The sequence below is a fragment of the Cydia strobilella genome, chromosome 3, assembly GCF_947568885.1.
Source record: "Cydia strobilella chromosome 3, ilCydStro3.1, whole genome shotgun sequence".
Taxonomy (NCBI): domain Eukaryota; kingdom Metazoa; phylum Arthropoda; class Insecta; order Lepidoptera; family Tortricidae; genus Cydia; species Cydia strobilella.
The window spans coordinates 6,585,377-6,613,337 of NC_086043.1; the positions used below are offsets into that span (position 1 = coordinate 6,585,377).

The window sequence follows — 27,961 nt, forward strand, 5'->3', positions numbered from 1 at the left end:
CTTAGTTTTTCCTATAGGTATGCATTATCGAATGTGTTATTGTGCATATGTACCTATGTCAGAACATGTACAGTGAAGATTTTCGTACTTTAATATGAGCCAAATAGCAAATCTTATGGCACTTACATCATCAACATAATTTTAAGAGTCTGACTCTTGTCGGTGGAGCTGTTGAGTCCATACGCCTGTACGTTAACTTTTTCTTTAGCTTGGTCCGACACCCGTGTCGGTCTTCCTCTGCGTTTCCTTTGTTCTTGTTTCTTTTATTAAAAGACGCTAAAAACTAGCTTACCAAAGTTTTGACTCTAGGAGAAAACAGAGTAGGTATGTCTACACTTAAATATTTATTATTAAATTTGATTAGAAGCGCAACATAAATTTAATCAAATTGTTGTTCTACCGCCCATTAATATATCAAAACTCATTTAGATTTATCGCTCTTACATCAGCCTGACCCCCATGCATCCTTAAAATAGTGTGTAATTGGTGACACCAAAGTTAATAGGTACCCGACAACCCCGAAAGGTGTTCGCTCGCGAGCTGCGCCCCGCCCGCGGGTAAACGGCGCTCAATTTAACCATTTCTCTATATTAATTACCAAAACAGCCCCAACGAAGCCGTTGCACATAAATAACAAAAAATGACAAGTACCCAACACCCGCCCGTCACGGGGTCTGATTCGGCCGATTACATTCGTACCCTCCTTTCTTTAAGCTTAAACTAGAGAAAGGCGATTTATCACATTATTACATTTTAACAGTTTAAAATCATGCGCTATGCAAAACCCATAAAATATATTGTTTACAGCGCGATGAAAGATATCACCTGCCGCTCGGTGTGAACATCGGAGTTGGTTGGGGAGGAGAATAGCTTTATGCAAATTAGACAAAAACAAATTGCTACTAAGTAACTTATTTAACTAATATATAGGTATTTATTATATTAATACTAGTGGCTATATTTATTGGGTACCTACAGACATATCTGCTACCAAGTTATCTGTCAACAGAGGAAGGTAGACTAGGTAGACTAGTTTTAGTAGGTGTACTTTAGTTCCCACTAGCGACGCGCCCCGGCTTCACACGGGTAGTTCAATTAATTTACACAAAACCTTTACAAATTATACATATAAACCTTCCTCTTGAATCACTATTAAAAAAACCGGCAAAGTGCGAGTCGGACTCGCGTTCCAAGGGTTCCGTACATTACACAATTTAAACAATGTATTTTTATGTGAAACGTGAGTGAAATGTCTTTAAAAACCCCGTAGGGGTCGGATCAAAAACTAAGTAATTAAGTCCGACTCACGCTTGACTGCACATTTCTAGTAGGTTTTCCTGTGATCTATAGGTAAATATCTATTTTGTGTATTTGTTTCAAAATTTTAGACCCCGTGGTTTCGGAGATAAAGGGGGGAATGGTAATTTTTTGCCTATTTTCTTGAATAACTTCTAAACTGTTTATCTTAAAATTATAAAATATATATATTTGAGATTCTCACGATGAGCTCTTTTATTTGATATGTATCACGATATAGTTTATATAACTTTATTTTTTAATTTTCTTAATTACCACCCAAAAGTGGCCCTCGTGTTTCTAATTCATTTGTTTACGTGACATGTCCGTCTTTGGGTCACAAACTTACATATGTATACCAAATTTCAACTTAATTGGTCCAGTAGTTTCGGAGAAAATAGGCTGTGACAGACGGACAGACTTTTTCCTTTTGAGGTACGGAACCCTAAAAACCGCATCAAAATCCGTTGCGTAGTTTTAAAGATCTAAGCATACATATAGGGACAGACATACAGACAGCGGAAAGCGACTTTGTTTTATACTATGTAGTGATGATTAGGTAGGTACCTGTAGTATCATATCATAGATGCAAACAAAAGAGAAGGTACTTCTAAACATAAGAATAATATGTAAGTATCGTAAATCCTCCTAAATATAAGTTCTACATTTTCTTAATCTTTTAATTATTTGTTTTATAAAAATTAGGTTTTTGTCCTTCTTTGATAATAAAATTAAAATTTGCAATATTCCACCTGAATCTACAATCCAATAATACAAGGTGTAGGTAGTTTAGGTGTAGGTATAGTTTAGGTTAAGGAAATTTATGAAATTTTTCTGCTTATATCAAAAAGTAGATATTTATTGAATTAAATAAATTAATAATGACAATTATAAATAATATTATATCTTGCTTTAACAATAAACAGGTAATTATAAATTGTGAAGGATAGGTATATTAGTTTATTTGACATCCCATCAAATTTAATACATAGTATGGGCGAAATAGAAATTAGGAACATACATACAGTGTGTAAATTCAATACGGGCAAACCTTTAAACGGTGGTTAGCATAGGACCTAAGAAGTATCTATATTAAGTTACCTAACTTTTGCTTAAAATAATTCGGCCCGCAATATAAAAAAAACACACAAGTTACGAGATACAAGCATTTTATCTCGTATTGTCATATTGTAATGTTATGTCTCGTAAAGCAAAGCAGAAAAGATAACAGTTTTATTTATATTCACTAAGTAATATCCACTCGATAAAGTTTTACTATGTTAATAAGTTAAGCCATTTGTTGCAAACAGACAAAATCATCGAAAAGCCAATCATAATCATATGATTTTAGCTGTAAGATTTCAGCCTAAGTTACTAGGTACTTCGAACGATCCTACCGTGGTCGAAACGGCGAATGAAAATATGCATCACTAAAGCTATTCTCAAAAGGTAACGTAAACTGTACTGGTGGGAACAACAGAGGCAGATGCGGTGGCCACATCGCCGCGCACAACGCCAGCACCTCTGGCCTGTACCCCAACATGGTCACCGGACCCTCGCTCACACTCACTTCTATAGGGTCCTCATGAGAATCCAGTGCACAGGGTCTTTCCACATCACTTTTTAACAAACTGTCTATCATGAAGGATGTATTCGGTTTTATTTTCGGAACTTTGAGATTTAGCTCAGGCACCGCTTGTGTTTCAAGAACTGGCAGCGGGGGTACCCGAGCGAGCAGCATGTTATTTAAGTTAAACAGCGTCGTCAACTCTGAAGATGAATTTTCTTCCTGGTGTAGTTTGAACCGCTTGCGTCTTCTCAGCAGTGAGCCGTTTTCAAACATGTCGAAGGCCTGCGGATGCAGCGTCCAGTAGGCGCCCTTGCCAGGACAATCCGGGCGGCGCGGCACCTTCACGAAGCAGTCGTTAAAGGAGAGGTTGTGCCGCAGTGAATTCTGCCAGCGCTGCGTGTTGCGCCGGTAGAACGGAAAGCGGTCGGTGATGAATCGGTAGATTTCCGAGAGTGGCAGCATCCGTTCCGGGGAGCTCCAAATGGCCATAGCGGTTAAAGAGATGTAGGAGTATGGTGGTTTGTGTCCGCCATAGGATTCGCGCGACGGTCGCGGCATGGTCGGGCGCTGTGAGCGCGGCGCGCGGGCGTGTCGGCCGGGCGGGGCCTGCGCCGCTCCGCCTTCCCTCCCCGCAGATATGATAACGAGGATGCCACTCGTCGAAACCGCATCTCCCTCTTAGGTACTATCATCACCGGCGTGATTGACTACGTACCTTTTGCTTGTTAAATACCTACCTATTATTCTACGTGCGTAGATCGTAATGTGGGCAGGTTATGTGCATCCCACGCTGCATGCATTTTCAAGTGCCTACTTACTTAATGAAATACAATGTTTTTTTTAAATGACTGGAACATTTTAACGTATAGCAAGATTCATTATTGTCTTATTTTTGGGAAATATAATTAAAATTTTATAATTCAACTTACGAATCCAGATAATTTTCATTAATTTATGTAGCCATATCTACTTGCGCCATCTAGCGGCGAGTAGCGGTTTTTTTTAAACCAAAATGCCTTGATGTCTGATCAAATCGCCAAATTCTCTAACGAGCTATTTAAATGTCAAGATAGTTATAGTTAAATCATTGGGAACATAAGAGGGTGACTGGCGTTAGGATAAGGCTTTTAAAATCACATGTTTCAATTACTGGTCCTGTTTCAAGCCCCACCCGGTAGGTATAAGTGGTGCAACGGAGCAACGCAAAAATTAATCCGCTTTATGTAATCAAATATTTATAGGTAGTAAAGATCCTTAAAATTTTATGGTTTAGATTTATTTTTTTACCTTTGACAAGATCAGTTAAAGTAAAAATGCTAAAAACATAAATGCCTCGTTTATAACAAAAATACCTACCTAAATTGCATGACGATAAGTAATTATGTTGCCAACTTGCCAACCTATAGTTTGAATTATCTCAGATGATTTTTTCGGGCTCGGGCCCTACTTAGCGCCACTTCCACTATCCCACTAACCCGGGGTTACCCGGTTAAACCGTTAACCCGGTATTAAATTGTACTGGTAACCATAGTAACTCCAGGTTTAACCGGTTAACCCCTGGTTAGTGAATAGAGTAGTGCAAGTGGCCCTTAGACATGTTTTAAAATTGAAGGGTATTTTATTAAGGGTTATTTAATAATATTAAGGGTTATTTAATTAAGACTTTATTTGACCTTAAACAGTGTCAATTAAAGTATATATCCAGTGGCATCAAATATGTATTTTGTAAAAATAAAAAATAATTAATTTATTAACAATTTTTATTTGTATAAATATCAAGTTTAGACATGATCAAGATTACACATTAACAATTGTACAATGTTCGAAAAATCTCATGGTGCGCGAATGGGAGGTAATGAGAAGTTTTCATTATACTATTAGCTAAAAATTTTGTTGCGGCTGCTGGTTTACAACTTGCCGGTTAACTCTGGGACTGCCTTGAACAAATCAGCGACTAAACCATAGTCAGAGACCTGGAACAAAAGGCACATCGTAAAAAGGTCTATATTTATATAGGTACTTTATATTATAGTCATATATTTTAATTGTCGACAGGCTTCATTTAAATTTGATGAACCATTCATATGTGTACTTTTTCACCGCTTCCCTGGTGCGGCGGGTGCGGGATAGCCGCAACAGCATCCTGGCCATGATAGCAGATAGGATTGATGCCCTTACAAGAGAATGTGCTATTGTGTTACTAACCATCTGATATGAATACTAGTAATTTCAAATAAATAATTATTGAATTGAATTTGTTTTAACATAGATATTTTTTTAAGGAATTTTTTTCATTTTATATGTATAACAGTGATTATATTGTACAATATTAATAACGGTGACGATGACGCAATAAGAGCACTAAAATAAAAATATTAACCTGGAAAATGGGAGCATCAGGGTCTTTGTTGATCGCGACGATGGTCTTGGAGTCCTTCATGCCGGCGAGATGCTGGATGGCGCCGCTGATGCCAACAGCGATGTATAGGTCCTGTGTGATACAACACATTAGGACCATTAGGTCATCTCATTTAATAACAAATAAAACAAACAAAAAAACACATATTTCCTTTTTATGATTACTATCAATTTTGTATGCGTAGTTGCGTATATACTTACTGCTAATAAATGGCTATAGTAGAAAGAATTACAGTAAACCACATTTATAGTGTTGCAAGAATCACCTACTAATGTTGGGTTGGCTAATTCTGAAAATCACCCATTTTGTCCATTTACGGAATTAGCTGACATTTAGAAACAATTCGGAATTGTTCTTAAGGTATTTTTAAAGAAAATAAAATAAAATAAAATAAATTCGGAATTGTTCTTAAGGTGTATACCTTATTCTTAAAACTGATGATTTTTATAGGTCCAAGTAGATGCAGGGGTTCCAAACAAATTCAACATGGAGGCATTCAGTTTGTCCACTGGATCTTACAGAAGCATGAGGTTGGTTGGTTCTTTATACTTACTGGAGCAACGATCTTGCCAGTCTGGCCGATCTGCAGGTCGTTGGGCACGAATCCAGCGTCGACGGCCGCGCGGGACGCTCCCACGGCAGCGTTCAACTTGTCAGCTAGGTCATACAGGAGCTTGAAGTTGTCGCCTGACTTCAAACCACGGCCTGAGAAGTTATATTATAAGGTTAGAAATACACAATGATTTATGGTTTAGTTTGGCCTAACCTATGTCATGTGTGATTCCTGGCTCTACTGTCATGCACACAGGCAATACCGTCATTACAATAAGCAAATTTGATTCTAAATATGATTATTTCTAAGTAAATTTGATAAAAAACTTAACATGTTTAACATTCCATAATAGTAGGTACTCATAATCAGTGTCTAGTTAAAACAACTAGATTTTGCCAAATCATTATTATTATTATTATTTCATTTTAGACAGGCAGCTGATGCTGGTACGTCTAAATCATAGTTCACTTAGCACAGTTAGCATAGTTTGTCTAGTCTATTTTTAAATTGATTAACACTTGCAGAGTTCACAACTTCTGAGGGTAATTTGTTCCAAGCCTTTACTACTCGGTTTGCAATAAAGTGTTTGCCGATATTTGTTTTGTGCTTTGTTGTTATTAGTTTAAGGTTGTGTCCTCTTGTGCGCGTGTTTGAGTTTCGAGCGAACAGATCGCTTAGTTCTGGACAGTTGTAATATCCGTTAATTATTTTGAACGTTTCGATCAAGTCGCCGCGTTCACGCCTTTTTTGCAGTGTTGTCAGGCCCAGCTTGACTAATCTTTCTTCGTATGAAAGTGACTTTAGTTGTGCGGGAATTTTAGTGAATCTACGCTGCACTCGCTCGATCATGTCAATATCTTTTTTGAAGTATGGATTCCATATCTGAATCATTCCAAATCCATATCCAAATCCATATCCAAATCCATTCCATATCCAAATCATTCTCAATGTTTATCACATTTGTTTACAGTTCAAAGGCAAAGTGATGCAGATATCCAATTTATCCATAATAACGAAGTGTGTTTTGTATTTACGGAATTATTTTATTAAAGTATTCATCACATGAATATTGCGTGTATAAAATATATCCATTCAGTTTTGAATTGCCTCAACACATAAAAATTTAAGTAAACAGTGAAAAGATTTTATTACCTCCAGACACAATATTCTTAGCACCGGTAAGCTCGGGCCTGTCCGATTTGGAGAGCTCCTGTGACACCCACTGCACCAAGTCAGTCTTGTAGTCTCCTTCGGGAGCCTTTTCTACAGCTGCGGAGCCTCCTTCCAGGGAATCAGGGGGGAAGGCAGTGCCTCGGACAGTAATGACTTTAATTGCATCCTTGGCTTCAAGTGTCAGCACTGCATTTCCAGCATAGATGGTCCTCACAAATGTGTTAGCATCCTTGACACCAATAATGTCAGTGATGGGCGACACATCCAGCTTGGCCGCTACTCGTGGAAGGACAGCCTTTCCAATGGCAGTTGCTGGGGCCAAGATGTGCGTAAAGTTGAACTGCTTCTGAGTTGCAAGGATAAGAGGAGTAAGAGATTCCGCAGTAAAGCCTTTGAATGCCTCACTCTCAGCTACAAGGACCTTGGAGACACCACCGGCCTTGGCAATCTTCTCAGCTGCCTGTAAATTTTAACAAAAAATATGATTATCACCTAGAACCATGAGTATTGTATTGATCTTACAAGAAATGGAAGGTTAAAAATATGTATGATAACGTTTACTTAAACTAATAGTGCTTCCTGTTACTTACTGGACCACATTTAGTGCCTGCAACTAGTACTGAAATATCTCCACCGATTTTCTTGGCTGCGCTCAAGGTATTCTGGGTAACTGCTGATAAAGCCTCATTATTGTGTTCGGCGATGACCAGCGTGCTCTGCAATCTACGCAACTAGAAACAAGCATTAAGTAGGTAATACATTAGTACCTTCATCATGATTTGATTATCAAATTAATCTTTGAACTCTTATCAATCAACTTAGAGAGGATTTTTAAAACTACTGTTACATTGAATTACCTGGGTAGAATACAACAAATGCCTTGCAGATGGCGAAAACATTTTGCCAGCCAGTATTTAAACAAATTTTAATAAAGTACCACTCAACGAAAAATAATATCTAAAAAGGTTACAAAGTCCACTGTGTATCTGCCAACCAGCCAGTTAGAGATACGAAACAGTCGAAACAATAAAGTAATAAACTGTCAAAATTAGATTCTTTGTGCAGTTTTTATGATGGGCTTAAACAGTTGAATATTATTTATTTAATGTTGCTAGTGTAAAATTCTCAAGACTGGAACATAGCATGAACATAGAAAACTAACTTGATTCTATCACTGTCAAGTGTCTCAAATGTCAGTGTTTCTTCTGTCTCCCTTCAATAATATTGTTTTCAACTCAAACTTCTCATTTCAAGATTTTCAAGTTCAAGTCAAGTAGAATGTAATTGGATCATTTGTCTTAATTACTGCTAATTAACTATTTCTTTGTTTTAATTATTAGTAATAAATGTATCATCGCCATTTATTAACTAATTACGTTACCGTTGAGTACTAGTGTCAATACTGATTGAAAAATACTCAGTGAAGTAAAATAAGTCTTGTTTTACTTTTGTTATAATAAAATGTCGTCGTTGCCTATTGTGTCTATAACAAGAAGAGAAACTTTCAGTTCTTGTCACCGTTTACACAGGTACTGATATATTATTTCACACATTTCCTTAATTCCATGAAGAAAGTAATGACAGTCGAGTCAGCTAGTTTATTTACTTGTTGCTGTCAGCACAAAATCTGTTATTTCTGTTAGACAATATTAAATTTTCTGCCATCAGGTTAAGGTTTAATTTCTATTGTTAGTACGTAAGTTATTATGACACGTGAATAAATCGCAAGTCGATTGTGTACTTTAAGCGAGGTTTAGACTAGCAAGAACTTGCATGCAATTTACGTTACATAGACCTGTACCGCTGGCTATATTTTGACCCCTAGGTTATAAAAATATTAAAGTCAATTCTGTTTTCGCTTATGAATACTTTGTTAAGATGTAAATCTTACATTTTGTTTTGTGTCATATATATAATTTGCTTTTCTAGTAATTTGTTATTTTGTGGTAATTATTTTTTATTTTGAATTATTTTGGAGAAAAAAATATTCGAGAGAAAACATGTAACTGTGTTGCATTTAGGATAGTGTTTTTAGTGTGAAAACATAGTTTGTGTCAATTACGTCCACTGCAATCTGATACTATGTCATAATATTCTAAATGACACAAAAAAAAATTAGAGTTAAAAAAAATTACTTAGGTCGAATTTAATCGTTTAAATAGGTCCATTAAATGATTTTGTGTCTTATTAAGGCATAGCTTCATAAGATATTTGATGATTTTTATGTAACAGGCTGTCACCGTTACAAAAGAATATTAAAGATATTAGAGTTTACATCTTATTAATTTGAAATGCGGGATAAATAAGATGTATGAATTTGTGTCACTTGCATCCACTGCTTAAACAAATATTACAAAAATATTATTTGCGTTCGAACGAAGCTAGCGGGCGGTCTGAATGGGCAACGGAGGCCGTGCAGGGTGGGGCCGCGGCGTGACCTTGCCGTACGCAACGCATGTTTACTTCGCCTGTGCGCCAAATTAACGCAACTTATTCAAAGAAGTTACGCAAACAACACAACAACAAGCAACAAGCAAGCAAAGAATGCGTCGAATTATCTTTTACCTATTTAAAACTTATAGATATTGTACAATGTCACCATTATGCAAAAGAACTGTAAGTACATGTTTGATTTGCGAGCGAGCTGGCAACATTGCGCAGGGAAATCTTAAAAATATCGCGTTTACGTGAACGCCACATACATTTGTGACAGTAATAGGGAAAAGGTACCACTAAAGTAAAATTTGGTTATTAATACCGTGACTTTCTTTCATTCTTTGATAACAAAAAATTGCTATTTATGCAACAAGTGCGGAAATCATCTTTACGCACGTGTATCATACAATGTTTTACTATGCATTGTGCGAGTAAATAAAAAAACATATCATGGCAAATAAGTTTAATTATTATAAGGAGTGTTTTAAATCGACACGAGTTGCGAATTACCTATTCGCACGTGTATCGTACGTTTTACAGTACATATGGCCCTTTAAACTTTCGACATATGCACGGTAAGTGCTCTTTTCCGCACTAGTGCGAGAAAGTAGCACCATATGTACTGTAAAAAAAAATTGAAAACAAAAAGCACTAGTGCGGAAAAGCAGTACTTTCCGCACGATATGGCTCCGTAGGAAACGCACTTTTCGAGCACATGCATTGTAAAAAAAAATATAGGACTGTATCTCCTAAACCATGCGTCGTAGCGCAAAAATAATAAAATTTTCGCTCCCCTTTAAGAAGCCCCTAATTAAGATTTAAAAACGCAAAAAAGAAAAAAAGGAAAAAATCTTTATAGGGCTGTATCTCCTAAACCGTGCGTCGTAGCGCAAAAATAAACGTTTCGGTCCCGTTTATGTAACCATTAATTTATATTTAAAAACAACGCAACAAAAAAAACAAAAAAAAAACTTTATAGGGCTGTATCTCCTAAACCATCGTAGCGCAAAAATAATCAAATTTTCGTTCCCCTTTATGGAACCCCAAACTAATATACAAAAAACACAATGAAAAAAAAAAAAACAAAAAAAATCTTTATAGGGCTACATCTAAATCGTGCATCGTAGCGCAAAAATAATCAATTTTTCGTTCCCCTTTAAGAAACCCTTAATTAATACTAAAAAAAAAAAAAACAGGAAAAAATATTTATAGAGCTATATCTCCTAAACCGTGCGTGGTAGCGCAAAAATAACAAAACTTTCGTTCCCCTATACGGAACCCCAAAGTAATATACAAAAAACACAATGAAAAAAAAAACAACAAAAAAATCTTTATAGGGCTGCATCTCCTAAACCGTGCATCGTAGCACAAAAATAATCAAATTTTCGTTCCCCTTAAGAAACCCTTAATTGAAACTTAAAAAAAACCCAGGAAAAAACTTTATAGAGCTATTATAGCTATATATATAGATATAATATCTCCTAAACCGTGCGTGGTGGCGCAAAAATAATACAAGTTTCGTTCCCCTTTATGCAACCCATAATTTATATTTAAAAAAAAACGCAAAAAAAATCATTATAGGGCTGTATCTCTTAAACCATGCATAGTAGCGCAAAAATAATTAGAATTTCGTTCCCCTTTATGAAGCCCCAAAGTAATATACTAAAAACAATGAAAAAAAAGAAAAAAAATAAAAAAACTTTATAGGGCTGTATACACCGTGCATCGTAGCGCAAAAAATAAATATAAAAAAAACCCCTTTAAGAAACCCCTAATTAAGATTGAAAAACGCAAAAAAGAAAAAGAGGGAAAAAATCATTTTAGGGCTGTATCTCCTAAACCGTGCGTCGTAGCGCAAAAATAATAAAATTTTCGTTCCCCTTTACGGGACCCCAAAGTAATATACAAAACACAATGAAAAAAAAAAAACAAAAAAACTTTATAGGGCTGTATCTCCTAAAAGTCGTAGCGCAAAAATAATCACATTTTCGTTCCCCTTTGTGGAACCCCAAACTAATATACAAAAAACACAATGAAAAAAAAAAAAAAATATTTATAGGGCTGCATCTCCTAAATCGTGCATCGTAGCGCAAAAATAATCAATTTTTCGTTCCCCTTTAAGAAACCCTTAATTAATACTTAAAAAAAATAACAAAAAAAAACAGGAAAAAATCTTTATAGAGCTATATCTCCTAAACCGTGCGTGGTAGCGCAAAAATAACAAAATTTTCGTTCCCCTTTACGGAACCCCAAAATAATATACAAAAAACACAATGAAAAAAAAAAAAACAACAAAAAAAATCTTTATAGGGTTGCATCTCCTAAACCGTGCATCGTAGCGCAAAAATAATAAAAAAAAAACCCTTTAAGAAACCCGTAATTAATACTTAAAAATAAAAATAAAAAAACCAGGAAAAAAAACTTTATAGAGCTGTATCTCGTAAACCGTGCGTGGTACCGCAAAAACAATAAAATTTTCGTTCTCCTTTATGCAACCCATAATTTATATTTAAAAAAAAACGCAAACTTTAAAAAAAAATCTTTATAGGGCTGTATCTCCTAAACCATGCGTCGTAGCGCAAAAATAATAAAATTTTTGTTCCCCTTTATGCAACCCATAATTTATATTAAAAAAAAACGCAAAATTTAAAAAAAAAACATTATAGGGCTGTATCTCTTAAACCATGCGTCGTAGCGCAAAATAAAATAAAAAAAAAACCCCTTTAAGAAACCCCTAATTAAGATTGAAAAACGCAAAAAAGAAAAAGAGGGAAAAAATCATTTTAGGGCTGTATCTCCTAAACCGTGCGTCGTAGCGCAAAAATAACAAAATTTTCGTTCCTCTTTACGGAACCCCAAAATAATATACAAAAAACACAATGAAAAAAAAAACAACAAAAAAAATCTTTATAGGGTTGCATCTCCTAAACCGTGCATCGTAGCGTAAAAATAATTAAAAAAAAAAACCCTTTAAGAAACCCGTAATTAATACTTAAAAAAAAAAACAAAAAAAACCAGGAAAAAAACTTTATAGAACTGTATCTCCTAAACCGTGCGTGGTACCGCAAAAACAATAAAATTTTCGTTCCCCTTTATGCAACCCATAATTTATATTTAAAAAAAACGCAAAATTTAAAAAAAATAAACATTATAGGGCTGTATCTCCTAAACCATGCGTCGTAGCGCAAAAATAATAAAATTTTCGTTCCCCTTTATGAAGCCCCAAAATAATATACAAAAACACAAGAAAAAAAAAGAAAAAAATAATAACAAAAAAACTTTATAGGGCTGTATCTCCTAAACCGTGCATCGTAGCGCAAAAATAATCAAATTTTCGTTCCCCTTAAGAAGCCCTTATTTAAGATGTAAAAACCTAAAAAAGAAAAAGAAAAAAATCTATATAGGGCTGTATCTCCTAAACCGTGCGTCGTAGCGCAAAAATAATCAACTTTTCGGTCCCCTTTATATAACCATTAATTTATACACAAAAAAACGCAAAAAAAAGATTTTTTTTATAGGGCTTGATCTCCTAAACCATGCGTCGTAGGGCAAAAATAATTAAATTTTCGTTCCCCTTTATAAAATCCCAAAGTAATATACAAAAAACACAATGTAAAAAAGAAAAAAAGAAAAAAAAACGATAAAAAAAACTTTATAGGGCTGTATCTACTAAACCGTACGTCGTAGCGCAAAAATAATCAAATTTTCTTTCCTCTTTATTCAACCCTTAATTTATATTAAAAAAAAACGCTTTCACTAAACTGCTGTAACTCGGAAACTTAGAATCCACAAAGGGGACTACTAAATTATGACACATATTAAAGCCTGACCAGTAATATATGATCATTGTCAAGAGGGCGCTGTTCATTCTCATGTATAGGGTGACAGTTCAGTATAGTATGAAAAAATATTGTATTTAATGAACATCATCATCATTGTAATTAATGTTGCTTGCCACGCTTAAACATAACAAAAATCGCAATAAATTGCGTCTTAAAATAAACTTAAAAAGTCTACTAAAAATCGAAACAAAAGTATTTTTTAAGTCGCTGATTTGACATTCTCAATCAAAAGGTAGGTACCACTTTGTCGTTTACCATAAAGACGAAATTTGATTATATCTTTATACAAATAACCTGTCAGAGAAATTGGTACCTTTTGATTAGGAACGTCACAAATGTTGGTCAGTATGAGGAGTGCAGCCTACAGTTTATTTTTAATTATATTTATATACCTACTACGGTAAGATTGATAAGACAATGTAATTATGCCTCCGAATGAAATAAATACACTGTATCGCAAAACTAAGTGGCGAGACAGCTCATAATGCCATCTCTTTCACTCTTGGTTGGTCTTAACAAGGGTAAAGGAGATAGTATTAAGATCTCAGTCGCCAGCTGATATTGCGGCAAGTATAATGAGCACCCCACCCGCGTAGGTACCCTTCCCCGCGCACGCCCTTCTTGCTCAATTGAGTTTTATTTTGCCAGATAGTAAAAAAACCGTGGATCAAAATGACCCAAATTATGAATGATGTCTCAATGTGGTATTATAATATTGTAGACGTAAACTTAATAATATGAATTTTTTTTTGTGGCAGATACAGGGTGTTAATTAGAAAAAAATTTTTTTTAAATAAAAGCGGTGGATGAATTTGACACAGATTTGTTTGAATAACATATAACAATGTTCTGTAAAGTACAACACTTCACTTATCGACTCTAATATTTTTTTAGGCGTTTTAGGATCAATATTAGGTATTTATTAAATGCCATTATAGCCGTGGATGAAAATGACACAAAATGCGTGTGTACGTCGGAAGCCACTTTGCCTTTACAGGGAAACAAAGAATTTCGTCTCGAATATTTTTTTTACAGAATGCTGATTGAAAAAAGAAATACCTAAATTTCTACCTAAGCAAATACCTAGGATGACACAAAATATTATTTTTAGGTTTAGTATATGGTCTGGAAACTATATATAAAAAATAAGCAACATTAATATTCTTATAACCTCAGAAGTTATTGGTACAGGTCTATACATTGCGGTATCTGATCAAACTTTTGAATGCAGTTTACCTTTTAGTGGGCAATGTAACGTAAATTGCATGCAAGTTCTTGCTAGTCTAACTAAACCTTGCTTTATAGTATAACAAAATATTATTTTGCAAGTCTGTGTATAAATAAAACAAATTTTTAGTTTATATAAATGATCTACCTAAAATCATCGACTCACCAAGCATTTTGTTTGCCGACAACATATCCATCGTATTTCCGTGCCCTAATGAAAATAGTTCAAAGATACATCTCGACAGAAATCTCGCATTATTAGAATCTTGGCTAACTGATCATAATCTCCAAATAAACTTTAACAAAACAAAACTAATGCAATTCAGGCCATACCAGAAACAACCCCTAAACATAGATTATACATTTAATAATATTAAATTAGAACCCGTTGACACTTTTTCATTGTTAGGATTAAAACTGAAAATGTTATTACCAAACTCATTTTATATGGTTTTAAGATCTTACCTACAAGACAGAAAGTTTCAGGTCAAGTTTGGCGATGAAGTATCCCAGTTGTACAACATCAAAGCCTCTGTCCCGCAAGGCTCGGTACTTGGTCCTGTTCTTTACTCAATTTTTACGGCTGACCTACCATGTAGTGAAGAAGTAGTAACGGCAACATATGCAGACGATACAGCCTGTCTTGCAAGCCCAACCATAGCAGCTGAAAAATTACAAACTCATTTACGCAAGATAGAAGAATGGCTTGAAACGTGGAGAATAAAGCCAAATGTTAATAAATCAGTACAAATAACATTCACACTACGAAGAGAGAGCTGTCCAGCCGTGAACCTGAGAGGAGAACAGCTACCCCAGGAAACTTGTGTAAGATACCTTGGTCTTCACCTGGATAGGAGACTAACATGGGCCAACCATATTAAAACAAAGAGAAAAGAAGCAGACCTTCGTTACAAGCGCCTGTACTGGCTGATCGGCCGACAATCACCTCTGACACTATCTAATAAAATGCTAGTGTATAAAAGCATTATAAAACCCATATGGACATACGGGATTGAACTCTGGGGAACGGCCAGTAACTCAAACCTCGAGATTCTACAAAGGTTTCAGAATAATGTCCTAAGGGCTGTAACATGTGCACCATGGTTTGCAAAGAATACAGAGATACATGAATACCTAAATATTCCAACAATCAAAGAGGAGGTTAACAGATATTGTGTTAAGTACAAAGAACGACTAAAAAAACATACAAACGAACTTGCAAGGGACTTGGTTAACATCAATGACAATCCGAGTAGGCTGAAAAGGTGGCAAATACTGCGGCTAGACCAGAGGCACTAGAAGATAAATTATATTTTATAAAAGTCAAGAGAGAGTATTTAATGGAAGACCTCTCAAAACCCTTAAAAAGACAGAACATCTGATTATGGCTAGAACGGCCGATTGCAGATAAAATGAGAGAAAAAAAAAAAAAAAAAGGATTAAAAATAGACACAAACTTAAACTATATACAAAATTTAATTAATAGACTCTCCAGATTCACGTATGCTTTATACGAATTAAAAAAACAACCAACCTTAATACTGCCTTAACAGCCTATCACGCTTATGCCCACTCCCTGTTCCGTTACGGCATATTGCTTTGGGGCAATAGTACAGTAATAAATGACCTGTTTATAATTAAAAAAATATATGTCAGAATCCTTGTAAATATAAAACAAATTCAGAGCTGTCGAACCTTCTTTAAAGAGCTCGGAATTTTGACACTTTCATGCCTATATATTTTTGAATTTTGTAAGTTTACTAGAGCCCATAGCCATTTTTTCTCACAAGCTAAAGACCGACACACAAAGCCACTAAACCTTCGACGAAATAACGACCTTGCATTACCTACATCCAGCTTAACATTATACCATTCAGGACCCCATACGATGTGCATAAAAATATATAATATGATACCACATGAAATCAAATAAATAGGAAATCCAAAATCATTTGAGACCATTTTACAAAAATACTTATTGGATAAGAGTTACTATTCACTGCAAGAGTTTTTTGGTGATACGTCCCGCAATAAATAGTAGTAATTGAAACTGCATAATACTATTATTAATTCTTTTTAATGAATAGTTTTATTTGAATGTCTGTGCAATGCTTATGTATAAGGTTAAATTGTAGATGCTTATGTAGGTATAAGATTGCTGTGCCCTTACAGGGTCTATATTCCATGTAAATGTAATATATTGGCAATAAAGATATTTGAAGTTTGAAAATCAAGAAAAATTTAAACAATATTTTAGATAAAGATGTTAAAACAAAATTAAGGTAGTTTTTTTACCCAGATCAATTCAGCGAAGTATAATTACACCTTATGACCTATTTTCTCAGATGAATGGTATTACTAACCAAATCATTGCTTTTTTACAGTCCATTTTTAAGTGACGAGGAAAATAAGAAACTTTATGGAAAGTGTAATAACCCAAATGGCCATGGGCACAACTATGTTGGTAAGTTATGTTTAGGCTTTAACAGTTACACCTATGTAACTAACAGCAGAGCAACCGAGCTTTACATGAAGTATTACTAAGCCAACAAACACTTCACCACACTGGTGTTGCTTGCACAATAATGTTTTGCCTTAATTGTCTAATGCTGCTCAAATTCATGATCAATAAAGTATTTATGTTACCTAAACACATAGAGTAACTGATACTAGAGCGTTACTGTCATATTAAATTTTGTAACCCCAGTAAATTCACTGCCATCTGTCGACACACTTTAAAACTAAAAATGAAGATTTATAAAAATACGATAAAATGTATTTAAATATAGATAAATGATTTTTTTTATTTGCATTAATTATTTTTATGATTTTAACCCATGTTCTTTCAGATATGCGTTAAAATTGTTAAATAACAAACGAAACCGTCAACGCCATCTATACGACTGTAGGCCAAAACTAGTAGCGCCCTCTGAACGAGAATCAAATTTTCTTGATTTTCGAGGCACGTTTTTTCCTTAGACTGTATCCATCTATTACGGAGTTATATCTATCTTTGCCTAAACATTACATTAAGATGTACAACACTCCAAAATTGTGCATGTATTACGAAAATACAGCGTAATCATCTGATAATTTTAAGCTCTATTTTATCAAGGACTGTCTGTGGTCCATAGATGTAGGTATGCCGTGGTCAGTCCAAAAAGAAAAGTGGAAAGATTCAACTCCAAATATTTTCACTATTAAAAATATATTTTTATCTTCATAGAGCAAATTTTTGATCTTATTATTCTTTAAAAATACTGAATTGTTATACTTACATATGTCAAATTTAATAATAAAAAGTCACAATATGCTCATCTCTACTCTACAAAAAATACTAGTCTAGAATGTATCTAAAATAAATAAATAAAATCTAAATTATCATACACTTACTTATTTTTGCTTCCTACTTGTTCAAATAGAGACCTTGAGACTTGAGACTGATAAGTTATTAACAAGAAAAAACAACAAGTTTGGGACAATGAACTCCCACATTGACCTTGTAAAGAATCATGAATTGTACATTTCTCTTGCAGTACTGGTGACCGTAAAAGGTCCAGTAGATGCTCACACCGGGATGGTGATGAACATCCATGACCTGAAGCAGTACATGAAGGAGGCCATCATGGATCCCCTGGACCACAAGAACTTGGATCAGGATGTGCCTTATTTTAAGACAGTGGTAACTAATAATCATAGGTATAACTCATTTAATCAATAGATAAATGACATATTATATATTTTCTTGGAATTTTCAGGTCAGCACCACAGAAAATTTAGCAATTTACATCTGGGACCATCTACAGAAAGTAATGGAAAAGCCTTCTCTATTGCATGAAGTGAAAATATTAGAAACTGAGAAGAACCACGTGGTTTACCGCGGCGGCTCCACTTACCCGCGCAAGAAACACGAGAATTCCAGCCTACATTCCAGCCGCCACCACAATGTCTCCTCAGATTCAGATTGAGAAATCAATACAATGTGACATTATATATCAAGAAATATTCACATGTTTAAGTGCTTAGAATTGTTAGAATAAAGAACTAATACTATCTAATGAAAATTTCGCTATTCCCAATAGTACCTTTAATTTCGGGTTTGGTTGGCCAACAACAAACACGTGGTTGGTGATTATAGTAGTAGTTAATTGTACAAAAAAGAAACATAATAAAAAAAGAAATAGCACATCATTAGTAGTTAGGCGAACTTATCTCTTTCTTGGAGCTCTATTCAGGGATTATTTATCAGTATATATAACATGGCTTTCCATATGCAGTTGCCATAACATACCCTTCGATATAGAAACCCATCATGTCCTACATGTATATTTTAGTTAGGTATATACACTAGTTATGAATTGAATACTGCAACAACAGTACTCTCTCTCGCTCAATTGAAATTAGTTTCGCTATCCGACACTAGATGGCAAAACAGTCGTAGTAACATCAAACTATAATATGATTATGGCGTATTCTCTAGTGACGTAGTGAATTTAATGATCTAAACTATACTTATATGACATGATCCGTTGTTACTTCCATCTGTTTTGTAAATGTAGGGCAGCACATCATAATGAATCTACCTACCTATTTTTAATTAATGTTTGTGAATTAATTTTTTTATTTCTGTGACACACATTAATTTATTTTATGTAGGGGTGCCAATGACTGAAGTAACAATAAACAACGATAGTTTTAAAACGCTTTATTATAATGGTAAATAATAATATGTGTATATAATTATAAACTAATCGTAAAAAATTGCCACTCGTATCAAGACGTCAATAAATAAAATAGATACCAATAAAAAAATCACAGAAAAATATAGGTACACTTGGTTCGTTACAATTAGCGAATTCGATTCAGTTATCTACAATATAATAATATAAGAAATAATACAATTTCAATGATCGTGCATACACTTACATGGCGAGCACGGTTAGAAGATTTAGAAGGTAACAACATTAATGTTATCTAACAACACTAATAGGTTTCATGTCAGCTGATATTATAATAACTACGTAAAAACAAGCTCAAAAAGATTTTTATGAATGATGCTGATGATGAGCAAAGCCCTTATTTTCTAGATCAATGTGATAATTTTGAGCTCTTAAATATATGCTACATACTTATTTACACCTATGTACCAGGTACCTATTCTCAATATAGCCATATTCATAAGATTCGTTAATTACAAAAGATGTGTTAAGTGTTAGCAAAGAGGATATAATAGGATAAAGCGGTACTGTCATAGTAAATTTTGTAACCACAGTAAATTCACTGCCATCTATGGACACACTTTAAAACTAAAACTGAAGATAAATTAATTTTTAACAAGCAGAAACGTCTGCGATCGATGCTATTAAGCTTAGAATAAATTTAAAAGTGGAAAAATTACTGCCTTGGGTGAGACTTGAACTCACGGCCTCTGGAGGCCGTGAGTTCAAGTCTCACCCAAGGCAGTAATTTTTCCACTTTTAAATTAAAAATGAAGATTTTAAAAATACGATAAAATGTATTTAAATATGGTTAAATGGTTTGTTTTATTTGCATCAATTATTTTTACATGTTTTTGACCCATGTTCTTTCACTGATGCGTTAAAATTGTTAAATAACAAACGAAACCGTCAACGCCATCTATACGACTGTAGGCCAAAACTAGTAGCGCCCTCTGAACGAGAATCAAATTTTCTTGATTTTCGAGGCACGTTTTTTCCTTAGACTGTATCCATCTATTACGGAGTTATATCTACCTTTGATGAAAGTGAGACGCAATGCATATTGGACAAGTGGAATACCACCCTTATGCGGTAACTCAGCCGGGCTAGCACATGATTGGCGCGAGAGTATCTCGCCGCGACATAGATTCCCCGTCCCTCTTTAATTCATACAGTTAGTAAAAGGTGGGTAGTCTATCTCGCGGCGAGATACTGTCGCGCCAATCATGTGCTCGGCCTACAGCTGGTTGTCAAAAGCTGACGTTCAAAACACGGCACCATACAGCGACATCTAGTTTAGCTGTCAAACGCGGGGGCACGGATTTTACTTAGACCTTACATCTCTATTACAATCACGAACTCTTTTTTCAAAAGTATATAGTTAACACTGTTACTGAAAGGACATTAATTTACATTTATAATTGTAGATTGACGTGCGTACCTAATTATTTTATTTTGCATCTACAATGGCGACACCATTGTTTGGATACACCTACAAAAAACCTAATCCAACCAATTGAATTGATTTATTCAAGGTTCTCGCCTGTAGACTAAACACGTTATAGGAAGTCATGAGGTGCCTCATAATTAGAAGTTTAGGTACATGTAGGTACATCATAGCAAAAATCTAGCTCCAAACTACAGGTCACCATGTCATCATGGAGAGGCTACACACAGCAACACGAAACTAAGTAACTGATACATGTAGGTACTACTTTTATAACATCACAGATTTACACTAGTTATATATTTTCCACACTTCTTCTTTAATAATATTTCTATACATTTTGTTTTTGAATGAAGAATAGACTAAATACATAAACTTCTCTGCCATTTGTCTGCTACCTTAATATCCTAATAATAACTTACCAAATAAATACATTAATTACACTATAGGTCTAATAAAAGTAATAAATATACGGGTATCTATACACACACGTAATACACAAGATTTACATTTATATTTTCAGCACAATAATAATTTTCAAAATTAAAAAAGCATGTTTCTCACTCGTATGTAAAAAAAATAAACCTAACAATAGCTAATTGTAAAATATTATATTTTCGTTAAAACTCTACTTATTTCTTAGTCATAATATCCATAATCTGTTTTTTAGGTATTTAAAAGAATGTAAACAATTTTGGGTACCTAGATAATAAGTGAAGTTTTCAATCAAAAGCACATTGCATTGCAGCGAGACATTGTCGCTTACCTAAGGACGAAAAAATTTTTTTTTATATTTTATATAACGTAATACTGCATGCACTTCACTGTTAACTGGTTAGCGTTAAGGATTTTTTTTTTCTTATCTTCTTCATGAATTTATAATGTATTAATAATACTTATATTTTCTTTTATCAATGTCTCCCGGAGCCTTAAGCTCCAGTTGTATATAAGCTCCGAATAATCAAAATTTTTGTATTTATCAAGTGGTGAACGGTGTTGGTCACACATACTGTAAATAGTGTTAAAACTACTATATTTAAGTTTCCCTTGTAGTGATTGTTTGTTTACCTAAATAAATAGAAAAAAAAAAATTGCTTGTATCTTTATACGAAAAACCTGCCAGAGCGTCCTTATGGCAAGCGACAATGGAGTACCTTTTGCTTGAAAACGACACGTCTAAATTATTTAGATGATTGATATGATACAATAAAAACCTATAACCTATGATACATACAGAGTAACTTTCTATATCAGTGATGGTATTTTACCATAAGCCGATTTCCGTAGTTTTGTTTGCTTACATTTATATTAAATCAACTTTACATACTTAACAATGAAACTACTGATGAACATTATTGAATACGTGACGCCACAGTATTAATTATTTTATTATTTATAACACATAATTGGCATCCTTATGCGGCACATAGTGCGCATCCTGTAGCAACACTATATGAGAATCCGAATTAGGTACATGTCTTAACGAAACCCAGTCCTACGAATTTTGATCAAAAAGAATAGAACATAAAAGCGGGTGTGTAAGAATGTTTTTGATGGCTATTGTCATACTTTGGTACCTAAACTTATTGAAATTAAATTTCACGGTAATCAAACTAGCAAATTACATAATATCCTATGCTACGTTTAGCGAGCTGCATTTGTTTTACATTTACAGCGTTTAGCTAAACAAAGAAATCACGATTTACAGTCTAATTCACACGCACATATCACATTCGATTTAGCGACTCATTTAGGGCACGTGCACATTAGCCAAGTTTAGTTACAGTCAGCCATCAGTTAGCATTAGCATACTTAATATTTAGAAAAGAGCGATTACACTACGGATACAATACACCAAAAGTACGGCAGAAGGTACGGCTGATCAAGCCTAATGTGAACGTGTCATTATACCTACCTACTACAAATATAGAAGAAACATTTTATATTGCCAAATCTTCATCTTTCTTACACGGACGTTTGACAGAAATATACGGGATTCCCAATTCGAAATCGTTGCTTGGCCAATACTTGAGCACAGGTTTTTGGTCCGGGTTTTCCTCGGAGACATTGAAATAGGCCAACACTACGAACGCTGTGTAGGTGGCGATGAAGCTAAGGATGTGCCAAACGCCGTGCATGTAGGGGAAGTCGATGGAGAGCCAGGCGTCGCAGAAGAGGCGGTCGATGATCCAGCAGAATAGGGCTAGGAAACAGACGGCCATGCTGCGCAACCCTAGGCGGTACACGCGCGCGCATTTTACACTGAAATGGTACACAAATATTTTATTGCATACGGTTTCCCATCTATTACTTAAGCGCTTGACAACAGGGGCATGTAACACAGTAACACTCGGCGTCAAAAAAGGTATTACCTTACCTACCTAATTTTTTTTTCGCTATCTGATAATCCGGTTCGAAGGACCAATTTGCAAAACCATCAGTAAATACCACTACAATATTTGAACCACTACGCTAAAAAAATCTAATGTAAATTTTATTACCTTAATAACTCCTTGTACATGAACATTAAACTGGGTACGACGAGCGCCATCAGAGCAAAGGCGTTGGCGAATGGATACATCAGCAGGAAGCCAGTTGATACAAATGAGAAAACACACGCGTACAATGCTAGCATTTTTCTGGAAAACAAAACATATAAATTGAAAAAAAGATACAGATGTAATATTCTAACACTTTACGAGACATATCCGATATCTAATCAATTGCCGGCTGACGTTATAAAAGTCATAATGTACCCAGTAGCTTACGAAAAATCGAAGACAAAAAATCGATCGAGTTAGGTTTTAATTTTAAGAAAAACTAATTGCCCCTAGTTTTTAGGGTTCCGTAGCCAATGGCAAAAACGGAACCCTTATGGAATTGTCATGTCTGTCTGTCCGTCCGTATGTCACAGCCACTTTTTTCCGAAACTATAAGAACTGTTGAAACTTGGTAAGTAGATGTATTCTGTGAACAGCATTAAGATTTTCACACAAAAATAGAAAAAAACAACAAATTTTGGGGGTTCCCCAAAATACTTAGAACTAAAACTCAAAATTTTTGTTTTCATCAAACCCATACGTATCTATGGATAGGTCTTTAAAAATGATATTGAGGTTTCTAATACCATTTTTTTCTAAACTGAATAGTTTGCGCGAGAGACACTTCCAAAGTGGTAAAATGTGTGTGTGTGTGTGTGTGTGTGTCGTTCCCCCCCCCCCCCCCCCTCCCCTGTAACTTCTAAAATAAGAGTATGATAAAACTAAAAAAAATATATGATATACATTACCACGCAAACTTCCACCGAAAATTGGTTTGAACGAGATCTAGTAAGTTTTTTTTTTAATACGTCATAAATCGAAAACCGCAATTTACCTTTTACTCACGTTTACGTTTCACATAAAAAATACATTGTTTAAATTGTGTAATGTACGGAACCCTCGGTGCGCGAGTCCGACTCGCACTTGGCCGGTTTTTTTTTTTTAGTCATTCTCCTGTCCCCCTGATTAGTGTTTTCCCGATTGCATCCTAAATTAACCCTCAGTCGGAGGCCACTTAGACAAAAATTGGCGCGGGCACTAGTTTTCACATGAAAGCAACGGCCATCTGACTATTATATTATCCAACCCCGAGGCGAAGCTAAATCTTTTTTGGAATTTGTCCATTTTCCTTCATATTTCGGTCGTAAATTACAACTGTTACAAGAAACCCTTTAATAGCTAACCGGAGTTCGAACCCCACACGACCCCACATTTTCAAACGCTACGTAACGTATACGTAGTGTCATATCACGCTCATAAGTAAATTATGTCGTTTTTGATTGAATGGGCCTCACTCAAAAACTGTTAAACTATCTCATAATGTACCTAACACATATAGTGAATTGAGTCACGTATCCGATTCCGAACCCCTCATACTTTTCTAATTAGATTTTCAATTACTTAAGTGGCAAACAAAGTAGATAAACAGACACCGGAAAAAAACTTAAGGTTCATTTATCTTTTAATTATGGCTTCCAGTTCCAGACATTTAGCAACAGAAAAACCTAAAACTTATTTATAAATAGGCCTAATCATAAATTCATAAGAACAAAGCATCTAATTGAATGCTGTGTCAACACTAGTCGTTAAGTATGCTAACAATAATTTACGACTGTAGGTCATACGCAAACAATTATCTGTCTCTGTCTAGAAATAAAACTATGAAAATGGATTATATCGCGTATAGTGAATTTATAATACATCCCGACGTTTCGATCCCTTTACATACAATGTTCACTTCATATACAATGCTCAATTCAGAGCAGAGCAATACAAACTGTTTAATTAGTGCAGTAGTAATTAAATCAGCTACATGTGCATGTGAAGAAGCCGAGGTCATATTACATAGGTATTTTGGTTGAGCAAGTATACATATACAGTAAGTTTTGCATGAAAACTGTTTGGAAATCTAAAAAGACAAATACATATAGAGTTTACAAAAAATATTATTTTTCTCTAAAACATGCATGTGAAAGGTTTCTGGAACATCATTTCTATGTATTTTTTTATGATATTGTTAGTTTACAATTTTAACACTCATCATCCTAATATTCCTAATAGTTTAAAAGTTGTGAATTGTTTAAAAAATAATTACATCTGGGTTAGTGAAATACATAATTCATAGTTGTTTGGGGTTAGGTTTTATTTCAAAGGGATGTTTGTTTTTCATTGTGTATTTGTCACTCTGTAGGTAAGGTAAGTGGTAATTTAGAGCTGACTTGTGAAGAGAGCTAAGTCAGCTAAGAGTTTGAGGGGGTGCATGTGCTTCCCTTCTATTTTTGACATTTTGTAATGTATGTTGAGTGTTGAGAAGTTGACTGAACATTAAACGGAACATAATATTTATGAGTACAAAGCTTACCTATTACCTCCTAAGAATTTGGGAAAATATCTTCTTGGTAGAAACATAGCAAATGTAGCAATAAACACCCACAGTATGGCTATCTCATCCATTAGTTGACCTGAAAGCAATATAACAAATAAAGTATCATAATGAGGTGACTCACTTTTTTCAAATCCATTGAACCTTATCCTCCTAAGGCCCATGATACAATTTAATCCTATTTTTCATTTAAACCTTGTTGAATAGTAAATTGGGATGAATTTCTTTTGTTTGAGAAAGCAGTTAAATAGATTAGAGATGGGTAGCTCAGGGGATATAGATATAAAGGATATATATCTTTCTCTTTTCATGAATCACTCTTCTTGTCTTTACGAATCCGAATATATCAGTATATCCCAATATATCCGTACACTCGCACCGTCGCACCCGCGGCAAGGATTTACTAAAGTGAATAGATAGATAAGATAAGCGATGTCTATTGTCTCTTTGTCTCGGCCGCGCGTCGACGCCGCGCCGTCGATCAACCGAAGTACAATGCAATGATGTGATGAGTCAAATTGAGTTCTATTGCTTAAAGTTTTAAAGCTTAGTTGTTTGGACCTAGCATGATTATTTTCGTTGTTATTATACACTAGCTGCGTTTTGTTCCTACAAAGTTAGAATTAAACTATGCATATGCAAACTAATTTAGGTCATATTTTGGTAAGTTTAAGGATTTACACAAAACGTATTTGCGATTTCCAAAATTTTGCAAATCGTTCGCTTCGCTTTGACCTCGTTCGTTTCGACGGGACTTGAGTGTATTCCTTTAGGTATTTAATAAAATGTAAACAAACCGCAATAAGGTATTTTATTACGCAAAAATATTAAAATTCAATAACGTCAATATATTCATTTTTAAATGCAAGGTCAAGGTTATAGATAGAGCAATTCACGACGCGCAGATTTGTCAAACCTAAAGTAATAGCATGAGCATGACAATACGAACCAAAGCAAGCGCCTTCGTGAATGAATCGATCTATATCCATCATGATACAATCATCCAAGACATCCAATATATAGGTACAAAATGAAAGAAACAATCTCGCCACGGTATAATAACTACTCTAGTGTCCTCTCTCTCACTCATAACAGTCATAACATGACGTAAAGTGAGCAAGTGCCGATACAGTTGCGAGCGGGAGCAGTGACGCATACGGATATAAAGATATAAAAGAGTGATATATATCCCAGTGAGAGAAAGATATATATCACTCTTTTCTTTTTACTGACACATTTCGCCCATCTCTAAAATAGATGCAGATGCTACTTTTTATTTGGTTTATGAAAGGTACATTCAAACATACATTATTATTGAAACATACATACTAATGCACATTAGGCCTTATGAGGTTATAACTGGTATACACTATACAGTAAAAACTGTTTACATTTAAGTACATCAGGACACCAATGTGTCAAGCTGTAGTTATAATTATATCATCAATTGACTTGGTATATATTAAGTTCTTGTTAATGATTTTATTGAAGCTTTCTTCCTACTTTTATAAATCAGGTTGATTAAATCAGTTTTTGCTGGATACTTATTTTAGTCAGTTTAACTAAGACCTTACCAACTAAACTGAGGGTCGCGTGAAAATAGGCCGAGCTCAGGCCCACCACCATCAGCATGATCCATAATAAATTTATGGCTGGGTTTACAAACTTTGCATACTCTTGGAATAAATGAATGAGAACCGGTGGAAACAGGAAAAACAAGATGTTGCTCACCTGCAAATAAATTGGCATGTTTACACAAAAAATCCTTTCTGAAAGAGATCTTTAACCGCAGAATAAACAAATATCTGAATAAAACTACGTACCGTGTTAACAAACTCTGCGATCATAGGAGATATAGAGTAATTAGATTCGCACCAATCTACGGGCGAACTACCCCGTTGAAGATGAGACCACATTATGAAATTCACAATCCTTTGTTTACCAACAAAGAATTTCCACAAAGAAAATCGCTCTTTTTAATTCACGAGTTTTAGGCGCAATTAACAAAACTGACTTCCAATCCATAAATCGCTACTAAGTAATAAGTATATTTGGCAGTTTATGATATTCAAATTTCACAGATTTTAATTACTCCGAAGTAAGTACGAGTAATAAAGCGAACCAGCCACTACTTCGTTGATTTTCCGTGAGATAATGACGTCAATGACGATTTGACGATATGTCAACTTGACAACTATTGACAAGTCAAATCAAGTAATCATGCTGGGATAGTGCTGGGTTACCAGTTTACAGTATTGCCACACACAGACCTTTGCCACATGATAGAAATCATAGATTCATGATAGAAATGAACCGACGGCGACGTAAATTTTATTGTACTAAAACTCAGTTTTATT

The 27,961-nt window shown here is 34.7% G+C and overlaps 4 protein-coding genes across 4 annotated transcripts; 1 reads left to right on the forward strand and 3 right to left on the reverse strand.

The window, feature by feature from the left end:
- Positions 1–2,669: 2,669 nt before the first annotated feature.
- Positions 2,670–3,590, reverse strand: LOC134756267 (fork head domain-containing protein FD4-like). The gene has a single exon (XM_063693095.1). It carries the CDS (start codon positions 3,422–3,424, stop codon positions 2,690–2,692), a length of 735 nt encoding a protein of 244 aa, XP_063549165.1. The 5' UTR covers positions 3,425–3,590; the 3' UTR covers positions 2,670–2,689.
- Positions 3,591–4,607: 1,017 nt separating this feature from the next.
- Positions 4,608–8,020, reverse strand: LOC134755784 (electron transfer flavoprotein subunit alpha, mitochondrial). Its single transcript, XM_063692383.1, has 6 exons — positions 7,869–8,020; positions 7,602–7,742; positions 6,991–7,471; positions 5,839–5,990; positions 5,247–5,357; positions 4,608–4,839 (listed from the first exon to the last, which is right to left on the reverse strand). Exons 1-6 carry the CDS (start codon positions 7,908–7,910, stop codon positions 4,774–4,776), a joined length of 993 nt encoding a protein of 330 aa, XP_063548453.1. The 5' UTR covers positions 7,911–8,020; the 3' UTR covers positions 4,608–4,773.
- A 239-nt stretch (positions 8,021–8,259) lies between these two features.
- On the forward strand, positions 8,260–18,519 carry LOC134755799 (6-pyruvoyl tetrahydrobiopterin synthase). Its single transcript, XM_063692406.1, has 4 exons — positions 8,260–8,540; positions 16,901–16,980; positions 18,053–18,198; positions 18,275–18,519. The coding sequence occupies exons 1-4, from the start codon at positions 8,473–8,475 to the stop codon at positions 18,482–18,484; spliced, it is 504 nt and encodes a 167-aa protein (XP_063548476.1). The 5' UTR covers positions 8,260–8,472; the 3' UTR covers positions 18,485–18,519.
- A 2,867-nt stretch (positions 18,520–21,386) lies between these two features.
- LOC134755789 (alkaline ceramidase) lies at positions 21,387–27,740 on the reverse strand. Its single transcript, XM_063692394.1, has 5 exons — positions 27,428–27,740; positions 27,179–27,335; positions 25,584–25,683; positions 23,183–23,320; positions 21,387–22,943 (listed from the first exon to the last, which is right to left on the reverse strand). The coding sequence occupies exons 1-5, from the start codon at positions 27,518–27,520 to the stop codon at positions 22,622–22,624; spliced, it is 810 nt and encodes a 269-aa protein (XP_063548464.1). The 5' UTR covers positions 27,521–27,740; the 3' UTR covers positions 21,387–22,621.
- Between the last annotated feature and the right edge of the window lie 221 nt (positions 27,741–27,961).

Excerpts from the sequence above, each read along its gene's own strand:
- LOC134756267 (XM_063693095.1), bottom strand. The coding sequence starts at position 3,424 with ATGCCGCGACCGTCGCGCGAATCCTATGGCGGACACAAACCACCATAC.
- LOC134755784 (XM_063692383.1), bottom strand. The coding sequence starts at position 7,910 with ATGTTTTCGCCATCTGCAAGGCATTTGTTGTATTCTACCCAG. Across the intron at positions 7,743-7,868 it reads ATTTGTTGTATTCTACCCAG|TTGCGTAGATTGCAGAGCAC; the intron begins GTAATTCAATGT and ends GCTTGTTTCTAG. Across the intron at positions 5,358-5,838 it reads CTGGCAAGATCGTTGCTCCA|GACCTATACATCGCTGTTGG; the intron begins GTAAGTATAAAG and ends TGTATCACACAG.
- LOC134755799 (XM_063692406.1), top strand. The coding sequence starts at position 8,473 with ATGTCGTCGTTGCCTATTGTGTCTATAACAAGAAGAGAAACTTTCAGT. Across the intron at positions 16,981-18,052 it reads CCATGGGCACAACTATGTTG|TACTGGTGACCGTAAAAGGT; the intron begins GTAAGTTATGTT and ends TTTCTCTTGCAG. Across the intron at positions 18,199-18,274 it reads TGCCTTATTTTAAGACAGTG|GTCAGCACCACAGAAAATTT; the intron begins GTAACTAATAAT and ends TGGAATTTTCAG.
- LOC134755789 (XM_063692394.1), bottom strand. The coding sequence starts at position 27,520 with ATGTGGTCTCATCTTCAACGGGGTAGTTCGCCCGTAGATTGGTGCGAA. Across the intron at positions 27,336-27,427 it reads TCGCAGAGTTTGTTAACACG|GTGAGCAACATCTTGTTTTT; the intron begins GTACGTAGTTTT and ends ATTTATTTGCAG. Across the intron at positions 22,944-23,182 it reads ATGTACAAGGAGTTATTAAG|TGTAAAATGCGCGCGCGTGT; the intron begins GTAATAAAATTT and ends GTACCATTTCAG.